This window comes from Pholis gunnellus, assembly GCF_910591455.1.
Source record: "Pholis gunnellus genome assembly, chromosome: 21".
In the NCBI taxonomy this organism is placed as follows: domain Eukaryota; kingdom Metazoa; phylum Chordata; class Actinopteri; order Perciformes; family Pholidae; genus Pholis; species Pholis gunnellus.
Window position 1 is genome coordinate 13,380,870 of NC_136548.1, and position 23,841 is coordinate 13,404,710.

A 23,841-nucleotide genomic window follows, 5' to 3' on the forward strand; every position below is an offset into this window, starting at 1 on the left:
TGTAAACGAAGTATCTAGTGACTCCTAAATTCTTTCCTTGGAAGTATTGAGAGGTTCCGAACCCACGGTTGGGAACCATGGTCTTAAACAAAGCAGTCTTTGTGTTACTACATTTGAAAATATATTGTGTCGGACTACCTATCTCAAGCTTTCGCCCCTTCTTATTTTGAAAGGCTTGTGGCCGGACGTCACGTGTTATTCCTAGATTCTGACGCAGCATGATACGGAAGTTAGCTGTCAACCACCAATAACAACCCATTGCTACAATGTGTAAAAAAAATAATGAGTTTTGAAGCGGCTCTCTGGTAACACATGGCAGCAGAGGAAGCCGGAGGTGTCTCCCGGGCTCCGGCCTGTCTGTGTGTCCTCTGCGGTCTACCTGCTGCTGGGAAGTCCACGCTGGCCCGCGACGTCCTCAGCACCGCTGTACAGCGCGGATGGAGAGCTAGTGTGGTGCCGTATGATGACCTGATCCTGGAGCATGCTTTTCAGACCAGAGTGGTGGAGGCGGAAGGTGTCAAACGGGAAGAAACGGTAAAGAAAATTGAGCTAAATCGGTCCCAACCTAGTAGCAATACCAGAACTAAAAACTAGTAGAATAGCACAATTTAGATTGTTTTAAGTGGACTTTTCCTATTGGTAGACTAATTTTTAATTGTAAACTATAATATGGTGTTAATAACATTGCAGCTGTACTATGGAGGGTAAAATAAGTGTAATGTGAGAATAATATATTTGCAGACATTGCAGCAAAGTTTAAAGTTGTGAGAGAGAAGAGGAATAAGTTCATTAAGTTGTTTTTTTAAGGACAATTCACTGGTTTCAGAGTCTCACATGTGACTATTTTCTGGTTTGCTTGGTAGTTATGGTATTCAACAGAATATGTTTGGGTTTTGGACTGTTGGTCAGACAAAATAAGCCATAATAAGTACAAATGTATTCACTATAAGGAACCAGAGTCATTGTCCTGATTTGGGTTTCGGTGATGTGTGTCCACAATATGTTTTTGCCATAACACTCTCAATTCAATTTCAGTTTTCCAGAATACTTAACAGAAGGTAGATTGGTTAAATTTGTTTCTATTTCTAGCACACTGAATGGAAGTTGCATAGACAAGCAGTTTTGCGCTGCGTTGAGCAGTTCTTGGAGAAACCTCAAGTTTTGGCCGAGCTGCCGGACAGCCGTCGGATCAACCGGGCTGCATGGGAACGATGTGTTCAAGCTCTGCTGCAGCCTGGAGCTTTGGACCGCTCGCAGGCGGACCAGCCACCACTTCTCTTCCTACTGGATGACAACTTCTACTATCCCAGCATGAGATATGAAGTCTACCAACTTGCAAGAAAGTGTAAGCAGTTTCTCTTTACAGCATAAGCCACTGACTTGAATGTTCATAACAGACCACAATGGTAGTGTTGCATGTTTTAGACTGAAATAAACTGATACTGTCTGCCTTGACAATTAGAAATCAGTGTCAAAACTTTGGGATAACACAAGCAAAACCACTCGTATGGCATTTAAATGTCCCTTCGGTTGAATGAATGTGTCTGTTGCCTTTTTAGATTCACTGGGTTTCTGCCAGGTGTATCTGCAGTGTGATTTGGAGTCCTGCATCAGCAGAAACCAGACCAGGCCTGAACCCATTCCCACTGAGGTGATATCGGAGATGGTGAAGCGTCTGGAGTCTCCAAATCCACAGAAGAACTCATGGGAGACGAACAGCATTTCACTCAACACCACAGACGACTTGTCCCAATGCGACGTGTAAGACGGCAGAATAAGCAGTTATCAACACGTATTACTCAATCTCATGCATAAATTTAGTATTCGTGTGTTGCCTCTGTCTTTTTCTCTTCCTGTCTGGCTTGTCCTCAGCCAGAGGGTGATGGAGTTGATCTCTTCTTCACTTAGCAACCCACTGAGCCCGGCTGAAGACGACACTGAACAAAAGGTGTGCCAATGTAGCTCCCCTCACATCTTTTAATAGTAGGACTTCAGTTATGCAAGATGTGTTTTACTCTCATACCGCGCAGGAGGCGGACCGCCTGAAATGTGCAACTAGTGTGGTTCACCAGACAGACCAGGCCTGTAGACGCCACATCTCTGAAGCCATGAAGACTGCCAGAGGTCAGTTGTGAGCATTTTACATTTTATGCAGTTTGTCATTTAAATCCCAGCTTTATAATCATTTTTTTTCACCTCAACTTTAGAGAATCAAGCACCTCCCGAGCACATGAGGTCTTTGGCCGCTCAGCTGAACGAATCCAAAGCAACATTTCTTCACGACCTGCGGAGACGGCTGTTTCCGGAAGCGTCTTTCGCTCCAGACGAGGACATTGATGTAGAGCGTGTGGTGAAAAGAGCGGTGGACGTTTTTGACCGTGAGAAAGAGGAAATCCTGTTGAGAATCATAAATGAAAATAGATGACTTAATTATCTTCTCAAAGGCAGATTTGATTGCATCAAACGTCACGAGAGAATGCGTGACAATCTGTATTTAAATGTAAATAAAATGTACTTTTGCTGGTTATTGTCGCAAAGAAAGAAAATGTATGCACACTACTATTTTATCTTTTAATTCAAAACTTTTATTTCAAACTCAAGATACTGCGATACAGTCGTGGTCATCTAGAAGGCCTCTGCCATTAAGGTGTCAGTATACAAATGCTATACTTAATAGATAAGAACACATTGATCTCAAATCACTTTCTGTCCATAATAATATGAAATCACATACAATCAAGCTACCAAATGAATTAACATTTTAAATTACAGCTTAAGAGTCAGAGATCTTTACAGTGACTACATCTCCTACTATACACGGAAGTGTGTAGAGTGAAATCAGAATTTGTACTAAAAATAGTACCACAAAACTAATTACAGTTTATAAATACAAAATTGTTTCATGGAGTGAGGAATAAATAAATATCAGAACAGCAAGCGGGATTATAATGAGTCTGGCTGCACACAAACGTTTGAACAGAAAATGAGCCAATTAAGCGGCCAGTCTTTGAACATCTCACAGCGAAGTGTGTCCAGACAATTGAACTAACAGGCCATTTACAGATGATGGACAACATTACAGTTAAACAGCTTCACGCTGAATAATGTTTGGTGTCAAATACTGTTGGTGTCTCAGGATTATATGTCAAACACAAGAAGCTGTTTTGGCATAGAAGGAAGAATTCAAGATGTTTCTGTTGTTTTGTCCACCGTTTGTATGTATCAATCCAAAGCCGTATAGAACAGCAGAAATACAACAACATAGTATTTATCAAATTAAAAGAAAATAGTAAACTTCATAATATAAAAATGTAAATCAGGGTCACCATGTTTAGGTGCTGTACAAGCGATATGCTGAAAACAAGCAGCAAAGACACCGTATGCGTCTGTGTTGCTTGGAATCACTTTATATGTTGTCCGCGGGCAAAATGGCATGAAAAGTTGTATTTGTCTTTGCACATGTGACCACAGATGTTGCACTGGAATGGATGTTCGTAGCCATGGCAGCCCATGTGAATGGTGTAGAGGATGTTATCCAGGAAGTGAATATCACAGTGCCGGCACTTATTTAGGAGCTGTTGGTCCGCTGCGGTCAGCGCAGGGGCCGGTGTGCTCGGCTGGCTGTTGCAGACACTCGCAGTGACAGTGTTCAAGCTGTTCTCGAAGCCGAAGCCGGGAGCGGGACTGCAGCTCCCGTGGCCTGAGGTGGGGGATTCATTTTTAGGGGGTGAAGTCTGCATGCCATTTGAAAACATGGCGACATGTTCACTAGAGACCTGTTGTATGAGAATGGGCTTCTCGTCTTTTAGGGACTCCCTGTCTGGGGATGCAGGGGTCTGAGACTCAGGATGAAGGTCGGCTAACTGACCGGCGAGTGTAGACAGCTGGTCCAGTGGGTTAATAAAAGTCAAACCATTGGCATCTCTTTTATGACCGTCATTCTCGTCTACCTTGGGATGGTTCTTATGATCACTGCCATGCGTATGATGGTGGATCTTGTAAGACAGGTCATTTATATAATTCAACTTTGGCAACCCCATGGAGGGAGGGTTGTAGTTGTTGAGCAGTCGCCTGCTGAAGCCCAACGCGCCGGTCCTCTTCTGCAGCGAGCTCAACATTCTTTTGTTGGAGAAAGGAGAGCGGGTGGGCCTGGTGGGCAGGAGCTTGTGGCGGCGGCGGCGGTGGTGCGACAGGTTGCTGCGGTCACTGCAGCGGAAGGCGCAGAGGTCACACTTGTACGGTTTCTCTCCTGTGTGCGAGCGCATGTGGGACTCCAAGTGGCGCTCGTACGCTGAAGCAAACGGGCACAGCTGGCAGCGATGAGGCTTTTCTCCTGGGTGACAGGAAATAATTGTAGATATGATATCCATATTACCAAGCGTACTTTACTATGAGGCGGTAAGTACAATGTAGTATCTGTGCAGCACAAGAGATTACACAAAATAGACATGATATAGACAAAAAAAGTCACAGCAAGTACAAGATATTCTTCCAATATATAATCCTTCATTTGTTGGGGAACCCTGAGAGCTGCTGGTCCCTCAGCACTGTGTTTGAATGACCTGTATACAGTGTTTAGGAATGAATGCGGTGTGGACACTGACCTGTGTGGATGCGGATGTGCTCTATTAAACGAGCCATGCCCTTGTTGGCATAGCTGCAGTAGCTGCACTTGTACTTCCCATCGCAGGTCCTCTCCAGGCCGTCCATCTGTACATCTGGACCATCCTCCATGGGCAGGCTCACCTCCAAAGACGGAGGGTCCAGACCATTCTGCTCACTCCTGGGGGCAACTTAAAACCAAACAGCACAATGACTTCATCGAATGACTCGTACGTTATCTAAAGATAAATTGCTGTAAATGTACTGTACTCCGTTCCCACCGGCTTGAAACGGCTCCCCTGGCTCTTTTTCTCCGCAAACAGAGCCCGAGATCATGTTGACATGCTGGGTCTGCTGTGTCAGGTATTCTTGGAATTCCTTCACAAAATCCACAGGCTCGGTCTTTATCTCTTCCATACTCCTTATTGAGCCTGATGACATCCAGAGGCGATGAGTTGACAGTCAGACTTGCGACCTACAGTAAGTTAGCTAACGTGACGTTAGACGCCTGTGAAATGATGTTGACGGTTAGCTCATAGCTGCTAACAACAATGCTAACGTGGTCTCGCTAGCTCGACACCTTAAAGCAATTTTAATATAATAACACCGATTATATATCACCACCCTCAACGCAGTTCATAGCTTACCTTTCAACGTGTAAGTAACATTATCGCTAAGCAGAGACAAGTGTGAAAACTAGCCGCTAGTGGATTAATTATCTGGCTAGGACCGTTACCAAGTGACCGCTTCCGGTTTTTGCTGAGTCGTTTGTGTTCCGTACTCCGCCAAACGCAACTGTTGCGTTCGTAGACTGTCGTCGAAAAGGAGCATGTTCATAAATTTGGCACATACGAACGAGTCTCAAGAACGCGTCTCAAATTAGTGGTCGATTTTTCTGTGTTGACCGGGTTGCCAACAAACCCATAGTTCATCCCAAGCAGGCAATCACCATATGGCACAGTCTATAATTAAATATAAAGAGTTACATCTCCAAAATAAACATTCCACATTAAAACGCTTTTAGTTTCCTTTTGTTTGAACCTACTTATAGAGCATCCAGAAGAGAGCATCATGACTGACGGCTTGATTTAAAGTGTGATTACTCAATAGTTTTATAATTTACGCTTAAATTTCGAGTGTCTGATTCGCACAGGGGGCACTTGAAGGCAGCATTAAAACCTCCGTTCGTCCACGCATGTCCCGTGACGTATGCACGCATGTAAACATTTTGTAACTAATAATGGCTGCACCATTGGTCAGGATTTTCTCAAAGGTGAGACTGAATACCATTGTAACACTTATTAACAATTGTCAGATTTCATTGCTGCATTTAATAGATTTTCCCACTGCAGCAATCCTTTATCCTTGAATTACGCAACATAACCCCAGCTGGCTTTTGTTGACGTTACCAGCTAACACACAGCTAACGCTAGCATTAAGGGCACTAACGAACTTGCAGTGCTGGTAAATACCGTGTAGCACTCTTATTCAACGTGTGCATTTAGCCCAATACGCAGACAGACATTTCCACTGTTGCCTGTCTTGTTTTTAGTCGTGCAGACAGATCTCTCGACCATGGTGCCAGGCTGGATGGAGGAGCAGGTCCACCAATCCTGCCCCAGATGTGTCCTCAGACCAAACAGCTGGTATGGTCTCCTTTCCTCCACTTCAAACATATTCAGAGGAGGAGAGCATGATGAGGGAAGCAGGTGAGTTGGACATATGGTGGTAGTATCATAGATTCTGCTGCTGCTGGAGACAGTTATTCCCACAACATTAACCATGTGTCTTGTTCTTTGACAGTTAAGAAATATGCACAAGAGCGCATTGCTCCGTTTGTGTCCAAGATGGATGAAAACTCTGCCATGGACGAGGAAGTGATCAAATCTCTCTTTGAACAGGGTGTATGTAAATCATTTAACTGCGAATTAACAAATATGTCAGTTCACTGAAGTCAGTGTCCCTCTTTTTTCCATGCAGTGATTTTCTTTGTTTTTCTTTACAGCTCATGGGCATTGAGATTGACCCAGAGTACAACGGCACCGGCTCCTCCTTCTTCTCCTCCATTCTGGTAATTGAGGAGCTGGCGAAGGTGGACCCCTCTGTGGCTGTGCTCTGTGACATCCAGAACACACTGATCAACACACTGTTTGCCAATCTAGGTACAACCGCTCAGAAAGAGCAGTACCTCAGCCGACTGTCAACTGACATGGTGAGCCACTTAACATACTGTCTCTCAGCGTACGGCGTAAAACAGCACATTGTCGCTGTGGCACAGATGCCAAACGGTAACCTAAAGATGAAGACAGCTATGACAGGAAGATTTGTTAGAAGACCAGCCACATATTACTGTAGCTCTCTTGACTGGCTGTGTATATTCTGCACTGTATATTAACTGTAATGCTCTCCTGCACACAGATTGGAAGCTTCTGCCTCTCTGAAGCAGAGTCGGGGAGCGATGCCTTCTCTCTGAAGACGCGTGCTGAAAAACACAAGGACTATTACATCATCAATGGATCCAAGATGTGGATCAGTAATGCAGAGCATGCAGGTGTTTTCCTAGTGATGGCAAATGTCGACCCCTCTGCTGTGAGTAACATCTCTCCTATCTTTGTTTCTCTTGTCAGTTAAAAAAAAAAAACGTCCACAACTTAGTCAGTTGTTCATAGTATTTCTTTAAGAAGATCTGAATGTAAAAATACCAAATCTCTTCATCTCAAAGATGGTTTGCAGTAGAAAAGTAACATCTGATTGTCCCTTGTTTCCTGTGAAAGTAGCTACCGTCACTACCTCCAAAAGTTGCTAAATCTTGCAAGAAAGTCACCAAGTCTCCCTCAAGAAGATGTGAAAAATGTGCCTCTGTAATGTACAAATGTAAAAGACAAACCCACAATCAATTGGCAGGGATACAGAGGCATCACCTGCTTCATAGTGGACCGGGACACGGAGGGGCTCGAGATTTGCAAGAAGGAGAACAAGCTCGGCCTGCGCTCGTCCTCCACCTGCCCGCTCAACTTTGACAATGTCAAGGTAACACCTCGCTCTGCACCGGACCAGTGTGAAACTGTGACTTTTACCAACGTCCTGCTTTTGTTCTTTAAATTGTAGGTACCAGAGAAGAACATTTTGGGCCAGATCGGTCAGGGGTACAAGTATGCTATCGGAATGTTGAACGAGGGCAGGATTGGAATTGCCGCTCAGGTGAGCAAACTTTCTTTAAACGATCTACTTTAAACAAGCTAAACTCGCTCTGTTCAAGATTACAAAGTGTGAACGGGAAATGTCGCATGTGCTAACTTTGTCTCTGTGTGTTTCAGATGCTTGGGCTGGCCCAGGGTTGCTTTGACCACACTATTCCTTACACCAGACAGAGAGTGCAGTTTGGACAACGCATCTTTGACTTCCAGGTTAAGCTCCACAATAGACTCGCATGTTAGTGGTTATTCACATTATTCTGGGGACCCGCGTCTTCATGGGGGTTCTTATGTCGTCATGGTACTGTTTGCGTTCCAGGGCATGCAGCACCAAATAGCGCACGTAGCGACGCAGATCGAAGCTGGTCGGCTGCTGACGTACAACGCTGCTCGTCTGAAGCAAGCTGGGAGACCTTTCATCAAGGAGGCCTGCATGGCGAAATACTTCACTTCAGAGGTGAGCTTCCTGCTTCACTGACTGCACTTCATCATCAGGGTTATCTGGGTTTTTGTCCATTTATCCTTGTACTTAAACATGTTTGCATTATTTCTCTTAACACATATGTGTTGTTGAATCTTGATTACCTTCTTTCATATGTGCTTATGTGTTTTATCTTCCTCAGGTTGCGTCCCTAACCACATCTAAATGCATCGAATGGATGGGAGGGGTCGGCTTCACCAAAGACTACCCCATAGAGAAATACTACAGAGACTGTAAAATTGGTGAGCGTGACATAAACAGTACATGAAATACGCACCACCCACGAGACACATGTGGGCTTTGTTGAGCTGTTCCTGACATTAGGAGCTTGTTTAGGTAACTGTTACTGAAGCAACAATGTGGAAAGGGACACAACTCATGAGGGCTGCAGGAAGGTCAGGTGTAGCTGTTAGTGATTGGACCAGAGTGGGGCGGAGAGAAGGGCTGATAGTGGCGGCTGTAATCGGACTCTGCAGGAATTCCCCCCCCCCGGCTGGACCCCTCAGGGTGCCATTATACCAACACGCATCCAGGGACGCTGCCAGGGCAAAATGTCCCTTTTCCTGTCATCGCCGCCGTTTCGGCTCCCCAGTCCTCCAGCTGGAGCGCCGGCATTAATAAGCCCCCACCGTGTCTCCTCACAGGGAAAGCTGCAGGTTCATGTACTGTGCGGGGGAATTTGACCAAGTTGACCTTGTTTTGTACTGCAGGAGTTGATTCTAATGCTTTGGTTTGTCTCCCATGTGCAGGCACCATTTATGAGGGCACAACAAATATTCAGCTGTCGACGATGGCCAAGTTCATTGATAAAGAGTATGATCACTGAAACCATCTGACTGGAGCCTGATGGATCACAAACCTGTGTTACACTCCGTATTCTTCCGCTCAAATGACTTTGTGGAGTGCATTGCTGTAGATCTGCATTCATGTTTTAGAGTTTTGTTGCCATTATAGATGTTTGTTACTAATACCACCTCTTGTTAAGTAGTTCACACAACTCATGTTGTGGTTACATTTCTCCAGCTTTAGGTTTAAATTGCTCTGGTACAATGATTTCTATTGCTTTTTTTCAGACCCTTCCAAAAGTCTCGGAGTAACTGAATGTTTGTAGAGCTGCACCGCTTCCCTCTTTGTTCATACTGTTTCTTCTTCTGCTTATTGAGATGTGGTGATGAATCATGACTGCACAACATAACTGATCCATACGTTTTTAATATTAGAATTTTGAAAGATATTGATTGGTGTTTTCTTTGAATGTTTCAGTGCCTTCAGAGGGTCGGCTATGACTGAGCTCAATCACTTAAAAGTGTGTTGTCTTCGCTGGCTCTCAAATAGGTGAATTCTAACATTTCACTCACTTACTACTGTACAGTTCCTTGTTGGGGGAAATGTGGAAATATGATTCCACATCATATAAAGAACTATTCTGTATAGAGCAATCTATTAATATCTTTGGCAATATCAATAAATATGAAGTATGATGTAGTGCAATTGACCGTCTTTCTTTGGTGTGACTGAGGTAGAGTCATACGGAGCACTGCCACTAGATGGCAGCATTCTCCAAAGTGACAGCAGCACTTTGAGTTGAGGCAGCTTCTCACTGAGACAATAGTCCGTTACCAAGTCGTTTAACAGCCCGTCACCTCTAATGACATTTTATATCAGTTTAATTATGCTGGTGCTTCAGATGAAGAGAGCCTGCCTTGTATAATCGACTTACTAATCATTTTTCAGGTGAGATTGATTACAAATCCACGGCCTACATGTGCTGTGTAAAATGAGGTCTGTTGTTTTACACAACACAGACAGGCTGTGTCCAAGTATATATACTAGTAATAGCCATTATGGCTCCCTGTAATGATGAATCCTTCAAGGTATCAGTTTAACAAAAAGCTATTCATCACTGACGGTACTTAATGATATTTATTAAAACAAAGGGATGAAAACATGCCTGTCGCAATGGAGTTTGTCACAATTGATGTCAAATAAGTAGATGGTCAGATCCCCATGAATTTAATGGATAACATTTGTCATTACATTGATTAAACTTTATTTTAACAGGGAAGTGACAAAGCTCTCTTTCTCTTTGGGACCCCAAAAATGATCCCTCTTACACTATACAAAGAGGAGAGCAGAGAAAACATACAACAGGTATTATTTGAAGACAAAATAAATAAATCATTCAGGCGTGGGGCGTCACTGATAGAACTAATAATCCGACATGAGTAGAGTCTGTCTTTTATTGGTGGGGTAATTATAAACATGACAGGTTCAAACAACACAATGTTATTAACAAGATCAGCACCATGCATGATTTGTCCAGACATTTCCAAAGTCACTAAAACGACAAAATTAAAAACACAGGCCTGTGTTTGCATCATTGGTTCAGCTTACTTTGTTTCCCCCTCTGATCCACTCTGACTTGCTCCGTCTATTGTGCAAACCTCTGGTTAATGAGCATAATCTGATGGAAACACAGCTATCTGCTTTTCACTTTGCATTGGCAAAGGCAGCTCAACTATAGCCTCCTTCTCCGCCCCCATCTTTAACACGGCTATGAGACCTCTAATTATGCAGGGATTCAAGTAGCTTTTCACAAAACACAGTGTTGTCCTTTAGAGCTGGAGAGCGCTCCGTGAGCTAAAAGGACAGGCTGGATGTTTCTAGGTTGAGCAAATTCATTTGGTTTGATTACTTCTCTGCATCCGCTTGGAGTTTGGTGTTATTGATGAATCTTAAATGCATTCCAAGGTGTGTTTTTTGTATTTTTTAATTCCATTTTATGGTCATATTTACTAATTAGTTTGAGCCAAATGTTACAGGCATGCATTTTTGTGTGTTTGATTTAGGATTTTCTAAGCGACATATACATTAAAAGCATATTCCAGAGGCCAGTTGTTTGATTCAAAAATCCATGATTCATCACCTCTCCCTGGTGAAGTCTTGAACTTACATAGTTTCCTCAATCTTAAGAGAAAATAATTGTTGACGACTTACAAATGTAAACAATCTTTATTAATGAATGTCTCATTACATATAAATATAAGTCGCTGCATCCAAGCAGCAGCATTATTGTAATATTTGACATAAAAAAGACTTGTTGTGACATCCTCATGCATTACATCACCTGCTGCCCCTGTGGGTTTGCAGGCTTTTGTAAAAAGCTGATTTGAAAAGCCTTTATCACTGTGGTAAGCATTCAATTTGATGCCTGCCTGTAGCACTTCCTGACTAATAAAATTACATTGAAGTCAATGGCCTCTGGTACAGGAGAAGTGCAGGTAATGCTTTCCTGTTGCAGACAGGTGAAACAGAGGATATTTGAAATAACAGATGACTGAGGTTGATCCTCTGCAGGTCACACAGTTCAACAACAGCTTCAACACGCCAAAGTCAAACTAAATAATTGTCCTATCACCTTCTATAATAATATGTCTTTAGTGTGCTATAAGAAATAAAAAAATGTAAAGTCGAAATCTCCTCTTTTTTTATTATTTTGTTATGTTTTCGGTGGTTTACAATAGTGCGTAAAATATGCGTAATTCGCGTAATATTTGTGCCAAGGCCAAACTGTTTATAGCTCGTCGTAGAGGTGTGATAATCCTTCGTCCGTTTATTCAATTTACTGACAGATGATTGCGGCTCGTGCACGCCCCAAAAAACCTTGAGACATTCTCCTCTTTAATCTAATTGGATGATAAGTGGGTACGCACTGTTGAGCCCGAAGCCAAAAACGCTTGCCCGGCCTATTTCTCTGGAGTCTATTCTCGTCACAACCCCTCGCGGTTTCATCTCAAATCCCATTTGCTATTGTACCTGCCCAATAGCAGGGACCGAACGCGTTTTAACTCGGATGGCATTTTTTTATTTCATCATTGCAATCCAGCGCAAGTTTGACGCAGTGATCTCTGAGCTCTCACTCTGTTCATCCTCAGGAGCTGTTTCTCTCAACTCTCTCTCTCTCTCTCTCTCTCTCGCTTAGTTTTAACAAAAACGATCATCTTTCTCGGGTGTTTGTTTTTTTCGCCCTAGATAAGTTTTGATGGTGATCCACATCGGACAGTAAACGGTGATGGCAGACTCTGATGCGCATGAGACTCGCCAACCTGCAAAAGACTCGCCGTTCTCCATAAAGAACCTGCTGAACATTGAAGACAAACCCACAAAGCCGAAAAGCTTCCTCGGCTCGTCCAGAGGAGTGTTTGAAGGCAGCTTCTTCTCTCGGCTCGGCGACTTGTCTTTCCCTCGATTTGAGTTGCCCACTCAGAGAATTGGACTATCAGCGCAGTATTTGGAGAGAGCGTCCACCTGGTGGTACCCATACACGCTCGGGACGCATCTGAGAACTGGAGGTAAATATAATTAACGTTGACGCTGCTAACGTAGGAGATGTGGGGTTTTGGTTTGGAGAAATCTGAATTTATATATTGTATAGCACAGCTGTCATATCACGAAGGGATATCATCATTTGGGATTTGAAATAAGCCTATACACGAATTATCAGGAATCATGTAAATAAATAGCAATATTTCAACTACACAATATCTTTTCAGCAGGGTCTGAGAAGGCCAGCCTGAGGGAAGCATCGCCGGTACCGGACAGGCGCTCCCCAGATCTCCAAAAAAGTGACCATGATGGCAAAGAGGAAAGCGCCGACGATGATATCGCGCTGGATGACAGTGACTCGGAAGAACCGAAGAAAGAAATAGACCAGGAGGACGACTGGAGGAGGAAAACGGACGAGCTGGACTCCGATAGGAAGCCCTGTCGGAAGAAGAAGACGCGCACGGTGTTTTCCAGAAGTCAGGTCTTCCAGCTGGAGTCCACCTTCGACATAAAGCGCTACCTGAGCAGCTCGGAGAGGGCAGGCCTGGCCGCATCCCTGCACCTGACGGAGACGCAGGTGAAAATCTGGTTTCAAAATCGGAGGAATAAGTGGAAAAGGCAGCTGGCCGCGGAGCTGGAGGCGGCCAACCTCAGCCATGCGGCGGCACAGAGGATTGTGCGGGTCCCCATACTTTACCACGAGAACGGAGCCACGGAAACGGCCGGGGGCCCCGCTGCAAACTCACCGGGCAGCCAGTCACTCCTGGCTTTTCCCCACCACATGTACTATTCCCACCCGGCACTGCTGAGGCCTGTTTAACACTGACTGTGTCATCTGTACATATGTTTTTAAATGAGAGTGACCTTCATTGGAAAAAAATAAAATTTTGTATATTTTGTAGATTCAACGGACACAATGTTAGGTCATGTAATTATTATTATTATTATTATTATTACAGCGTAATCATCATTTATCCTGCTGGAGCGTCATTGAGCAAATCCATATTGCAGTTATAATTGGTTATTATAGTTATTATTATTATTATTATTATTGGTGAAACTGTTACAGGCTCAAACGTGGATGAACATAATTTAATGTATTCAATTCAATTTGAAAAATAATAATACTTGTTTTGAACATGGGTTGACTGTCCTTATGTATTTTACAGAGATTTGTGTCAGTGTTTGTATGAAAACATGTGGAATTTATTATTTTTATATTTTCCAATATTGTGCAATAATGTTGGCTTCACATTAGACTACCAGCCTTTGTCACCTATAAAAAAAATCATCTTTCTCTTTGTAATAGTGCAGACAATCATGTGATCCTTAAGAAAATCCCCGAAAAACTGCAAGTAGGCATTTGTTTTTATGACGCAGTGTTTTGCCGGTAATTTGAAAGCCATGCAAAGAGCCAAAAATAGCCTCTGTTTTTGTGTGTTTTTTCTCTGATATTGTTATTAAAATTATGTCTATATCGTCTTACACTCAGTAAAAATTCCGTTCCCAAAATAAATGTATTTATATCCTTAATATAATTGTGATACATGGAAAATGAATCATTCAACTATAGTGTGCTGAAGATCTTGGTTTCAAATATTTGTGAGGATGGAGTGATCCAATTTCTGTCCGATTTTTTTTAAAACGGCATAAAGACACATTGAGTGTCTGCAGAGATGACCAGTCTCTCCAAAATAAAATACTAATATTTTAACAGATAGCCTAATAAATGAAGGCTATCATTTTGAATCTGATGATTTGAACATGTTTGCACAATGCCTTATTTTAAACATAATTTGAGAAACCATTGTTTTTGTAAATGTTTAGACCAATAGGCTATTTTGACTACACATAAACAGATATCTTGCTATAGGGTTATGCGTTTCTCTGCCTAATTTTTATTTTATTTAATTAAGAGGCAAAGGGGATTACGTCAGTCATTACATTTTCACAAATGTTTATGATATTGATGTTTAGAAGGCTGAGATATTTTTCTTTTTTTGTTTGAGTCTGGCCTATAAGAGACTGTTTTACACTGGACCTATTTGGGCCAAGTTCTCCTCAAAATGCAAGAAAAAAAAGAATATAAGGAAGGATAGTCTACAGATAGAGTATAGCATACAATTGCCTCAAAGCCATAAGCCTATGTGTACACTTGCTGATATATAGACCTGATAAATACAATTTTATAATTCTATAATAAGATTTTCATAGTTTGTAATTGTAGGCTACAATGGACACATAGTATACTGGCTTGTATTTTTATCCTGGTGCATTATAGCTTCGTTTTTATAATGATTTTTGCATTGTATCTATCTTAAATGAAAGACACAATTAGGCCTTCTTCTCATACTCAGAAAATGTGACGCAAGAGAGCGAAAGAGAAAGAGAGCGAGAGAGCGAGAGAAGTCCTGTGTCATGTGATCTACACTGAGACAACGGACATATCCGTATCAACCAATCGTATAGCAGGCGGGAATTTGAACGTTTGTCTTAACCAATCAGCATACACTGGGACTACGGCGTCGCTTGTCCGGGGAGCTAGCTTCATGTGGCCACATTGCTTTGTAGCATTCATTTCCACGTTGTATATTTTATTGGATATCAAGTCCTAATAATTAGGCTCGTTAAAGAAAAGAACCAGTCGCGTGTGAAGGAGACCAAACTGAAACGGTAAGTAAAGTGAAACGGCTAACATCAGGGCTTGTAGCGACGTTATCTTTACAGCTATACGCTACCGTTAGCAAACACCAGCGTAAAGCAGAATGGGGCTCCCGGCTCCGTGTAATTGCTGGATGTAGCTGAACAAGTCGTGTTAAACAAGAATAAATGCGATAGAGAAGTTGCTGTTCCACTAGCTCTCGCAACAGAAAACCATCTTATTGAGCTTGTTATGTCATGTTAGCAAGCTAAGTAAGCTACACGAAGTGGCTAGCTAACGTAGCTAAATCTACAACGACTGCCATTGAGCTAGGCTAACAACAAGCTACCTCAAAGCTAACTGTTTATGATCGCCAACCATAATGTTATGGATTAAGCTAACATTGTGAATGTGAAAGTACTTTTAGTACTCAAAGATCCTGAACTGTATAACTAACGTACGACAGTGGCAGTCGCAGTAGTTTAACAAAATTCTTCTAGTTGTGGATCAAATAACACAACTCGGAGTTGAGTGTGGTGTATGTGTAACAATTACTAGTATTCTGAAGCACGATATGTAAATAAGTTGGTATTTGATCCAGAGAGGTGATGATTAAACTGTATGGACATTTTTTAAGCCCCTGTTTGTGGCGTTGTTTAATAGCACAATAAAGGGTGTATGTTGTGTCCAACCCTGTATATTGCCTTTTTTGTAATTTAAATGAGTAATTTATGCATCTAGTCGGTCTAATTAAAGTCACAATTTAGCATAATTCAATCTCAGACTTTGTGATATGTTTCGTCTTTGCAGATGACGGGCTCAAACGAGTACAAGCTAAACCAGGGACCAGAGGACAGCATCTCTGCCGTCAAGTTCAGCCCCAGCGCTGCCCAGTTCCTGCTGGTTTCCTCCTGGGACTGCACTGTCCGCCTCTTTGATGTCGGAGCCAACACCATGCGCATGAAGTACCAGCACTCGGCTCCAGTTCTTGACTGTGCTTTTTATGTAAGTCACAGATTTTTTTAGATTTGTTTTGGTTCCCCTTATTGTCATGTCAAACCCTCGATGTCGAGGTACACACGGATAACGTTCCTCTTTAACTTGCAGGACCCAACACATTCTTGGAGTGGAGGCTTGGATGCACAATTAAAAACGCATGATTTGAACACAGACCAAGGTATGCCACAAACCTGTTAAGCACTAATAAAAAGTCTCAGGCCCTATCGCCTAAACCATTAAGAGATCTTCATAAGTATGCCAAGTATTTGCTGTATGTGTTCCTTTATGCTGCTCTCCGGTATTATCCTTCAACAGATACAATAGTTGGAGCACATGACGCCCCCATTCGTTGTGTGGAATACTGCCCAGAGGTTAATGTTATGGTAACGGGTAGCTGGGACAGATCAGTTCGTCTGTGGGACCCAAGGACGCCCTGCAATGCTGGCACCTTTACTCAGCCTGAAAAGGTAGAGACACCGTACAGTAGTATCTTATAGTAAAACAATGTATGCAAGATTTTATGAGTGACTTTCTTGCAGGAACATCTAAACAGCCTACCAGTTTCTCTATGCATGGTTTTTTAATTATAATCTTAATGACATGACATTTTAATGCTCCCTGCCATGTTAATTTCATGTATTTTTTTTCAAAGTAACAAGACGTTTGGGAAGGACAATTTAAATGTGTTTTTCAGGAGCATCTTTCATTGGTGCACAAAGCGGTATCCATTAAAGATGCACTGTTTTTGATTAGATTGGATTTTGGCCTGGATGTGTAAGAGAAAGAAGACCTTTTTATTGTGTTTGTTTACTGTCAAATGATTGTATACCACATTGTGGAAGACGGCTGTTAATTTGCAAGCGTGACTGAAGACTTTCGGCATTTCTAGTGTTGCGTCTCATCTAGTCTCTCTCGTCTTTGTGAAAGGTGTACACCCTCTCTGTGGCTGGAGACAGGCTGATTGTTGGCACGGCTGGAAGACGAGTACTGGTGTGGGATTTGAGAAACATGGGCTACGTCCAGCAAAGGAGAGAGTCCAGTCTCAAGTATCAGACCCGCTGCATTAGAGCCTTCCCCAACAAACAGGTACGCTCTGACTTAGAATCTATCTTTTTATCAATTAAACATGTGCACCATTCTACTATAAAGACACAGACGACAGATCAAACCTGTCAGATCATTTAATCCAAAGAGCATTCTGTCACCGATGCAGATTCCTTTTGTTAATGAATAGACCTCGGCTGGTAACTTCATATTTTCTGTCTTGGCTCCAGGGCTACGTCTTGAGTTCAATCGAGGGACGTGTAGCCGTGGAGTACCTGGACCCAAGCCAGGAGTTTCAGAAGAAGAAGTATGCCTTCAAATGCCACAGGCTGAAGGAGGAAGGAATCGAGCACGTTTACCCCGTCAATGCCATCTCATTTCACAGTATTCATAACACCTTTGCAACAGGTACGACTGGCTAGTTATGACATGACAAAATATATTAATGAGTTTCCTATTACGTTTAGTTTGTTGCTGTAATTAGTTCTTATAAGTCTCATAGATTTTAATGTGACCTTTAGCTTTGCATGGCCATGGTTGCACAAGGAGCCCACTGTTATTACAGATCCATATCTCAGCAGTAACGCAGCCTAAATCTTTTGAGGTTGACCGTGAGCCTCTCCTTCTTCCAGGTGGCTCAGACGGCTTCGTGAACATCTGGGACCCCTTCAACAAGAAGCGCCTGTGTCAGTTCCACAGGTACCCGACCAGCATCGCCTCGCTGGCCTTCAACAACGACGGCACCATGCTCGCGATCGCCTCCTCCTACATGCACGAGAAGGGTGACATCAACCACCCGGAGGACGCCATCTTCATCCGCCAAGTCACAGACGCTGAGACGAAACCTAAGTGAGTCTTCCTCACCCCTTGTGTATGACGGTTTGCCGCTCACTGAATCATGTATGCAGCACGTCCAGCTGCAGCATGTGCTGATCTCTATCTCTGTCCGCCCACTTTTCAATATCCGACAGTTGAAAGATAGACAGATGCGAACTTGAAAATCCTCCCACCAGTTTGTGGGTCTGTGCTGTCGTGAATATACACTCAGTGACCGTGTAATGCAACTCTCTGCAACAGCCCTGTAATATATACCTTTCTGTGAAACAAAATCAATGTTTGACCAGCAACTCTGATTATTCCTTTTAAAAATGTTTGTATGCATATGGTTACACATATTGGACTCAAACTGTAACACATCGTTTGGTTAAATGTTTTTTTAGCTCAGAAGGGATTGTGATTGTTGACTTTTCAATAATGTTTTGTGAAGACGAAGTATGAATTCTTTTGTATTTTATGTCACACAATAACTAATTTGGATTAAAGTTATAAAACATGTATTTTTAGCAGATCTTTGTGTGTGTGTGTGTGAGAACCTTGGACACTATGCAACAATATTCAATGACTTGTCTCATCGTGCGTTGGGTCATTCAGTGATTGCTCCTGAGTTGATTTGAATCCATTTTCTCCTGTTTTTTTTGGTTTACAGGTCAACCTAAGTCCACCGTGGACTGGTTCCCTCTGCGTATGAAGCCTTTATCACATTTGGGTTATGTGCTGGCGTCCAGAGAACCATTACCACATTGTTTGCCATCATTCCATTTCTTGTGAAACCCTTTCTTCTCGTTTGTGGCTCTTGTTAAATATTTCATTGTTCATGTTTTTTCTGACGACCAACTACGGTTTTTCTAGACTAAAACATTTTTTACATACTCCTTTTTGTCATTTTTGGAGTCCTCAAAAGTTGTGTTCACTCTACACTGAAGCTGTCCTTGGATCAGTCTTGTAACATTTTGACAGTATAATAAAAGTTTTTTTTTTTAATCTTTAAAGTTTTTTTCACATGAACTACCTGTGAAAGAAATGCCAGGAATGTGTCCAGGCTGAAGAGGCTGCTCTCTTGATGATGTGTTGAGGGAAAGCGATGATCCACTTGTCTTGCCGAGGGCTCCACTTGCCCCCAGACAGTGACCTGTATTGATAGACATCGGAGGTCCGCGGCCTAAACCAGATCCGGCTTTTATTATTGGGGAAAATTGGGAGAAAACGACTAAACTGAATGCCCCGGTTGCATCTGGCAGACTGAGGGCCTCACTGCAATGGGATTGTTTTTAAACTCATTTAATGAGAAATGTTTTACAGAGTGTCATGCATAAAACATTCTTCAAATTGTGTTATCATAGGAGATAAAGGGTGATAGCGGAGTTTTTCCCTATACCTTTTTTTTTTCATCTATATCGCTGAGTTTATCTGCTGCTGTGTTGTAAGTTGTTACACTGGTGACAGAGTCGGACGCGACACAGACCTTTTTTAATGCAGCAGTCAGCATTATATGAATGGGAACAGTAAACGCAGAGCAGTGCCCCGCAAAAGTCTAAGTGGTGTCTTTTTCTCCTCAGTTACGATTTTCAATTGCAACTAATGCAATTTCTGAAGCCCTTCAGCCAAAGCAGCAGAGAAGATATAGATGTCAATTATTCTATTTAAGAGCTCCAATTTTTTCTAATGGCTCTATCTGCTTCTGTGGTATCCTGGAAATGATTAGTCTGGATTGGTTAAATGATGTAACTAATTCCCATGATTGTCGATAATGAGTCCACCATCTTTGACGTTGGATTATGACTGCAGCTTAATATGAAATGGCATTCATTTTGGGACATAATTACAACCCGTGAAGCAGGCGGAGAATGGCCCCGGGGTTTGTTGTTGAGGCTACAGCGAATTACCTTGTTTCCTGTCGTCTTTGGCTTCCGCTAAATTGGAAAATTGAGTTGTTTGAGGGTACATTAAAGCTGTTAAGGGTTTCTTGTCTCTATTGTTTAGCTTTTTTTATCGGAAAAAAAAATAATTTCGCTGCCAATTTGTCAGGTGCATTGAAGCACTTTTTTCAACCTTAACACAGTTTGCAAAGAGTAACAAGGAATTCCAGTTTGATCAGTGCCTTACATGATTTATTAAGGCTTGTAACTTAACAAATTGCAGCAGGTACATCTCACAATATCAGCATCTTCCTCCAAGCCCGTCTCCACAGATCTCTCCCGGGTTTTTCCTTCTTCTTTTTTTTGTCCCTTAAGCAAAGCCCCAGTTAACCACATCTGTGGTTGTGTGGCCAGGCTCTGGTTTCAAACCGCTGAAGTGTTGCAGACAGTTTGGCTCTACATGAAACCGTTACATGACAATTAAAATGGGTGATCGTGCTCCAACAGCCTGTCATGTGCATTTAACCCAACCACAAAAGGCTCTTATGTTCACTCAAGAGGGCACAGATGACCTTCAACCAGACACCTTATCTCTGTCAGGACGGGTTTCTAATATTATATCAAGCTAATGATACCATTCTCCATGTGTAGGAAATGGGGAAATCACATGATGCATCAGGAAAACGTTGACAGCATTCTGTATTATGGTTTGCCTTCTGTTTCAAGACATCTTGAAACAGGTCTACCTCCTTAGTAATAAAGATCAAACTATTTTAGTATTTTTTTTTATGGGCATACAGTAGCATTCATTCATTGTATAACACTGACTGTATACACACACAAAAATGAGTTGTTTTATTGCCAGGCTTCCTGTGAGCGGGGACGAGTGGCTTCTGAAGGCTCCAGCCCCGAATGTTTTCTCAAAAGCCCTGAAACTTTTAGCTTTTTAAAATACCGTAGACTTTGTGTCATTTGCCTTCAGTCTCTCTGACTGCACCAGCAAATCAATGGAGCAAAAGTTCTAGTACTGGGGAATCATTGTCATCTTTGTCTGCCCTCAATTTGTCAATGGGGTTGTTCTGTGTGCTACTACTACAGTGCTATTACTTTATTAGTAATGCTGTATATACCACATTCTATGTTATGTAAGTTAAATAGTAGCATCAGACAATTTCTTTGCTTTTCAGGTGACAGGAGTGAAGATTAGTCGCAATAAAGTTTGTTGTGTTATGGTTTTAGAATGATACAGACAGTTTGATAGGATGTAGGCTCTACAGGATGAGTTTTTTCCTTGGCAACTATCATGGGTTTCCCCTAATTATGTACAGATTTTTAGGCATTCTATTATCTCAAATGGGAAAATATCTAGCTATTAGCTAGCTCTTGAATTCAACAGGAAGCTACCATCAGTGGACCGTTCATTTCAGTTTTTAATGCGCTTTCTTGGCTAGAGTTCGATGAGAAGATTAATACCACTCTTATGTTTGTCCGGTAAATATGAAGCCACACTCAGCTGCTGGTTAGCTTCGCATAAGGGGGAAACCTGTAAAATGGGGTTTGCACACAAACATCAAGCTGGGCCAAAATGAAGACCCTGTTCTTGTCCTGCGTATATTTTGGCATCCTGTTTCCAGTTCATCCCAGCTGGGGGAACAAAACCTGAGCTTTTCACTTGTGGCCTGCCACAGCACCTCACCCAGAGCTCCCCCTGCCTCGAGGAGGCTTTTAAAGAGCTTTGGTGGGCAAGACAACATCTCCTCGAGAGCATTGTAGTTACATTAGAGCCTAATTAGATGCTAAAGCTCAAGGCCATGTAAACCACTGCTAGGTTTCACACTCGTAGCCATCCATCTCTTTACAGGCCGGGCCAGGCAGGCAGCATGGGGCTGACTGGTGAAGGGGACTCTCACCTGGGAGCTGGGCTATAGTAAATCAAAAATCTCTGGGCGTGACAGGAGGGTCACAGATTTGGGGCTTGAGGTTCCTTTTTGGCTCCTAGGCTTTGTGCTGCAGATTAATCATTTGGTTAAGAAATGGTTGGCATTGGTGGTTTAGAACCAGGCCTGTAAGACGATGAAACCAGATTTAGAGAACCAGAAAATATCTAAGGAGACTTGTTTTTTTTCCCCAACAGCCTTGGAGAGCTGCGACAGTATGGCTGACTCTTATTGTTTCTATATGCTCAACTTTAAGCCACACATAGATCTCTAAAGTGACATCACAGTAAACATTCACTTCAAACGGTGTCGTGGAAATTTATGCTTTAGTGGGGGGGAAAAATGCAGCATTGAAATCAGCTTTCATGCCACCTGTCAAACTGATGAATGTATAAAGAAGGCGGGGGGCAGTCAGTGCATCGGGGTCAGGTTTGAAAATGTATGGCCAGGGGGCACCAGAGCTGCAGAGATCAAAGGTGAAAATACTCAGAAAGGGGAACTCTTGTTTGTGACTTTTGCTCGCCCAGAAGAGGAAACAGCTCAGCCCCAAACTAGTGAGATATTTTAGGTAAACTGATTGATTTAATCATGTTTTGTTCTGATTAAGTGTTTAAGGTGTTGCCGTCAAAACAGTGAGACGATGCTTGATGGTTCACCTTTCCCAAATATAGGGTGTTAACCATGACTGGTTTGTTAATGTCCTCCAGGGGTGAAACCACAAGTACTTCAACCTAACCGATCCACATCCAACAGAAAACCTCCCGACAGGCTCTGTGAGAACTGATGGCACGCCGATGGGTCGCACAACATATTCCGCTTGAAAACATAGAACTTGTTGCATTGTATAGATGACTTGCGGTCAGCCTTGGAGTGACAGTTTTCTTTATGCTGTCAAAAAAAAAATACGGTGAGGGCAGATCCCATGGGAGGGCTTTGCAAAACTTGTTATCCCCACTTAAACTGAAATCAGATTGCAGGCCTTTTCAGGCCAGCCGTTTTTGTACTCTCTCCATGAAACCCTCTGTTTAATGGGTTCATGGCCACAGGGCAAGGGTTACAGTTTGTCCTTCCTGCAATTAGCATTCACGGTTAGCTTAGCAGATCTAATGCACCACATCTTTGAGGCTCAGGTTCCCTGTGTGCCTCTGAGTGACCGCAGGCGATATTTAACTGACTCCTTGTATCCATTTCAACATGCTTTACGAGAAGTTATTGGCAAAATCCCCTGAAGAATACCATTTCAAGCTATCATCAGCCAATTAAGGGTCCGTGTCATTTTGTTGCTCTCTGGAAAAAACAGAGGAGATGGATAAACCTGTGCATACCGTGTGCTAAAGTAGACTACAGTACAGCTCCAAGTCATATAGTTACAAGCATATTAGCACAAGGGTCTGACCTCCTACGGCCCTCCTTTTCACATCACAGATCAATACGGGACACTACCGTTCTGTTGTCGATCCATGTTTTTTTTCTTGTATTTTTCTCACATTTCTCTGTCACAACATGCAGTCTCTGTTTCGTCTTTATTTTCTTGTCTGCTTTGCCCTGTGACATTTAGGTCAGGACACTCATGGTAGTTTTCAGTACGCAGGAACATTTACACCAACTCTATTGTGGTAGCAGTTGTAAGCTATGTGGATCTCATGGGTCTTAACCTGTCGTGAAATGATTTTGTAACTATGCACCATTTTCTCTAAAATCAAATTTGAAATGAGACAAATTGTCTCATGAATGTGATTTGAAGTGAGCTCATGAATGAGAAGTCTAGCACACATTTTTTGAAAGTTTGTGCTAGACTCCTGAAATGATGTGTGTGTATTCCTAGCACTCCATAGCACCTTTGTTTCAAGTTTGGTGGCTGTAGCTTGTTCCTTTGGTATAGCTGTCAGACTCCCATTGCTTTGGGCTGGGGGCGTGGCCA

At 42.5% G+C, this 23,841-nt stretch overlaps 5 protein-coding genes across 6 annotated transcripts; 4 read left to right on the forward strand and 1 right to left on the reverse strand.

Annotated features, from left to right (window-relative positions):
- Positions 1-228: 228 nt before the first annotated feature.
- On the forward strand, positions 229-2,553 carry pstk (phosphoseryl-tRNA kinase). The gene is made up of 6 exons (XM_079182636.1): positions 229-534; positions 1,090-1,345; positions 1,560-1,761; positions 1,873-1,948; positions 2,031-2,124; positions 2,208-2,553. Exons 1-6 carry the CDS (start codon positions 313-315, stop codon positions 2,423-2,425), a joined length of 1,068 nt encoding a protein of 355 aa, XP_079038762.1. The 5' UTR covers positions 229-312; the 3' UTR covers positions 2,426-2,553.
- Positions 2,554-2,566: 13 nt separating this feature from the next.
- Positions 2,567-5,341, reverse strand: LOC306713068 (zinc finger protein Pegasus-like). Its single transcript, XM_079182634.1, has 3 exons — positions 4,884-5,341; positions 4,605-4,793; positions 2,567-4,333 (listed from the first exon to the last, which is right to left on the reverse strand). Exons 1-3 carry the CDS (start codon positions 5,041-5,043, stop codon positions 3,402-3,404), a joined length of 1,281 nt encoding a protein of 426 aa, XP_079038760.1. The 5' UTR covers positions 5,044-5,341; the 3' UTR covers positions 2,567-3,401.
- A 453-nt stretch (positions 5,342-5,794) lies between these two features.
- acadsb (acyl-CoA dehydrogenase short/branched chain) lies at positions 5,795-9,762 on the forward strand. Its single transcript, XM_079182098.1, has 11 exons — positions 5,795-5,875; positions 6,155-6,311; positions 6,406-6,506; positions 6,608-6,814; positions 7,021-7,191; positions 7,507-7,632; positions 7,711-7,803; positions 7,920-8,009; positions 8,116-8,253; positions 8,420-8,519; positions 9,027-9,762. Exons 1-11 carry the CDS (start codon positions 5,843-5,845, stop codon positions 9,101-9,103), a joined length of 1,293 nt encoding a protein of 430 aa, XP_079038224.1. The 5' UTR covers positions 5,795-5,842; the 3' UTR covers positions 9,104-9,762.
- A 2,587-nt stretch (positions 9,763-12,349) lies between these two features.
- On the forward strand, positions 12,350-13,731 carry hmx3b (H6 family homeobox 3b; the record flags this gene model as incomplete). Its single annotated transcript, XM_079183071.1, has 2 exons — positions 12,350-12,629; positions 12,831-13,731. 2 exons carry the CDS (start codon positions 12,350-12,352, stop codon positions 13,421-13,423), a joined length of 873 nt encoding a protein of 290 aa, XP_079039197.1. The 3' UTR covers positions 13,424-13,731.
- A 1,405-nt stretch (positions 13,732-15,136) lies between these two features.
- Positions 15,137-19,110, forward strand: bub3 (BUB3 mitotic checkpoint protein). 2 transcript variants are annotated; one of them, XM_079182207.1, is made up of 8 exons: positions 15,137-15,276; positions 16,055-16,249; positions 16,352-16,421; positions 16,559-16,710; positions 17,171-17,329; positions 17,518-17,695; positions 17,920-18,136; positions 18,774-19,110. In XM_079182207.1, exons 2-8 carry the CDS (start codon positions 16,055-16,057, stop codon positions 18,781-18,783), a joined length of 981 nt encoding a protein of 326 aa, XP_079038333.1. In that variant the 5' UTR covers positions 15,137-15,276; the 3' UTR covers positions 18,784-19,110. The 2 variants fall into 2 exon arrangements, with proteins under 2 accessions (XP_079038333.1, XP_079038334.1); XM_079182208.1 differs by lacking the exon at positions 18,774-19,110 and having other exon boundaries at positions 17,920-18,732.
- Positions 19,111-23,841: the final 4,731 nt, after the last annotated feature.

Coding starts and splice junctions, on each gene's coding strand:
- pstk (XM_079182636.1), top strand. CDS start 313: ATGGCAGCAGAGGAAGCCGGAGGTGTCTCCCGGGCTCCGGCCTGTCTG. Junction 1,762..1,872: donor GACTTGTCCCAATGCGACGT/GTAAGACGGCAG, acceptor GCTTGTCCTCAG/CCAGAGGGTGATGGAGTTGA. Junction 1,949..2,030: donor AAGACGACACTGAACAAAAG/GTGTGCCAATGT, acceptor CATACCGCGCAG/GAGGCGGACCGCCTGAAATG.
- LOC306713068 (XM_079182634.1), bottom strand. CDS start 5,043: ATGTCATCAGGCTCAATAAGGAGTATGGAAGAGATAAAGACCGAGCCT. Junction 4,794..4,883: donor AGGGGAGCCGTTTCAAGCCG/GTGGGAACGGAG, acceptor TTTGGTTTTAAG/TTGCCCCCAGGAGTGAGCAG. Junction 4,334..4,604: donor GCACATCCGCATCCACACAG/GTCAGTGTCCAC, acceptor CCTGTCACCCAG/GAGAAAAGCCTCATCGCTGC.
- acadsb (XM_079182098.1), top strand. CDS start 5,843: ATGGCTGCACCATTGGTCAGGATTTTCTCAAAG. Junction 7,633..7,710: donor TCAACTTTGACAATGTCAAG/GTAACACCTCGC, acceptor TTTAAATTGTAG/GTACCAGAGAAGAACATTTT. Junction 8,010..8,115: donor AACGCATCTTTGACTTCCAG/GTTAAGCTCCAC, acceptor TTTGCGTTCCAG/GGCATGCAGCACCAAATAGC.
- bub3 (XM_079182207.1), top strand. CDS start 16,055: ATGACGGGCTCAAACGAGTACAAGCTAAACCAGGGACCAGAGGACAGC. Junction 16,711..17,170: donor CCTTTACTCAGCCTGAAAAG/GTAGAGACACCG, acceptor TCTTTGTGAAAG/GTGTACACCCTCTCTGTGGC. Junction 17,696..17,919: donor TCATAACACCTTTGCAACAG/GTACGACTGGCT, acceptor TCCTTCTTCCAG/GTGGCTCAGACGGCTTCGTG.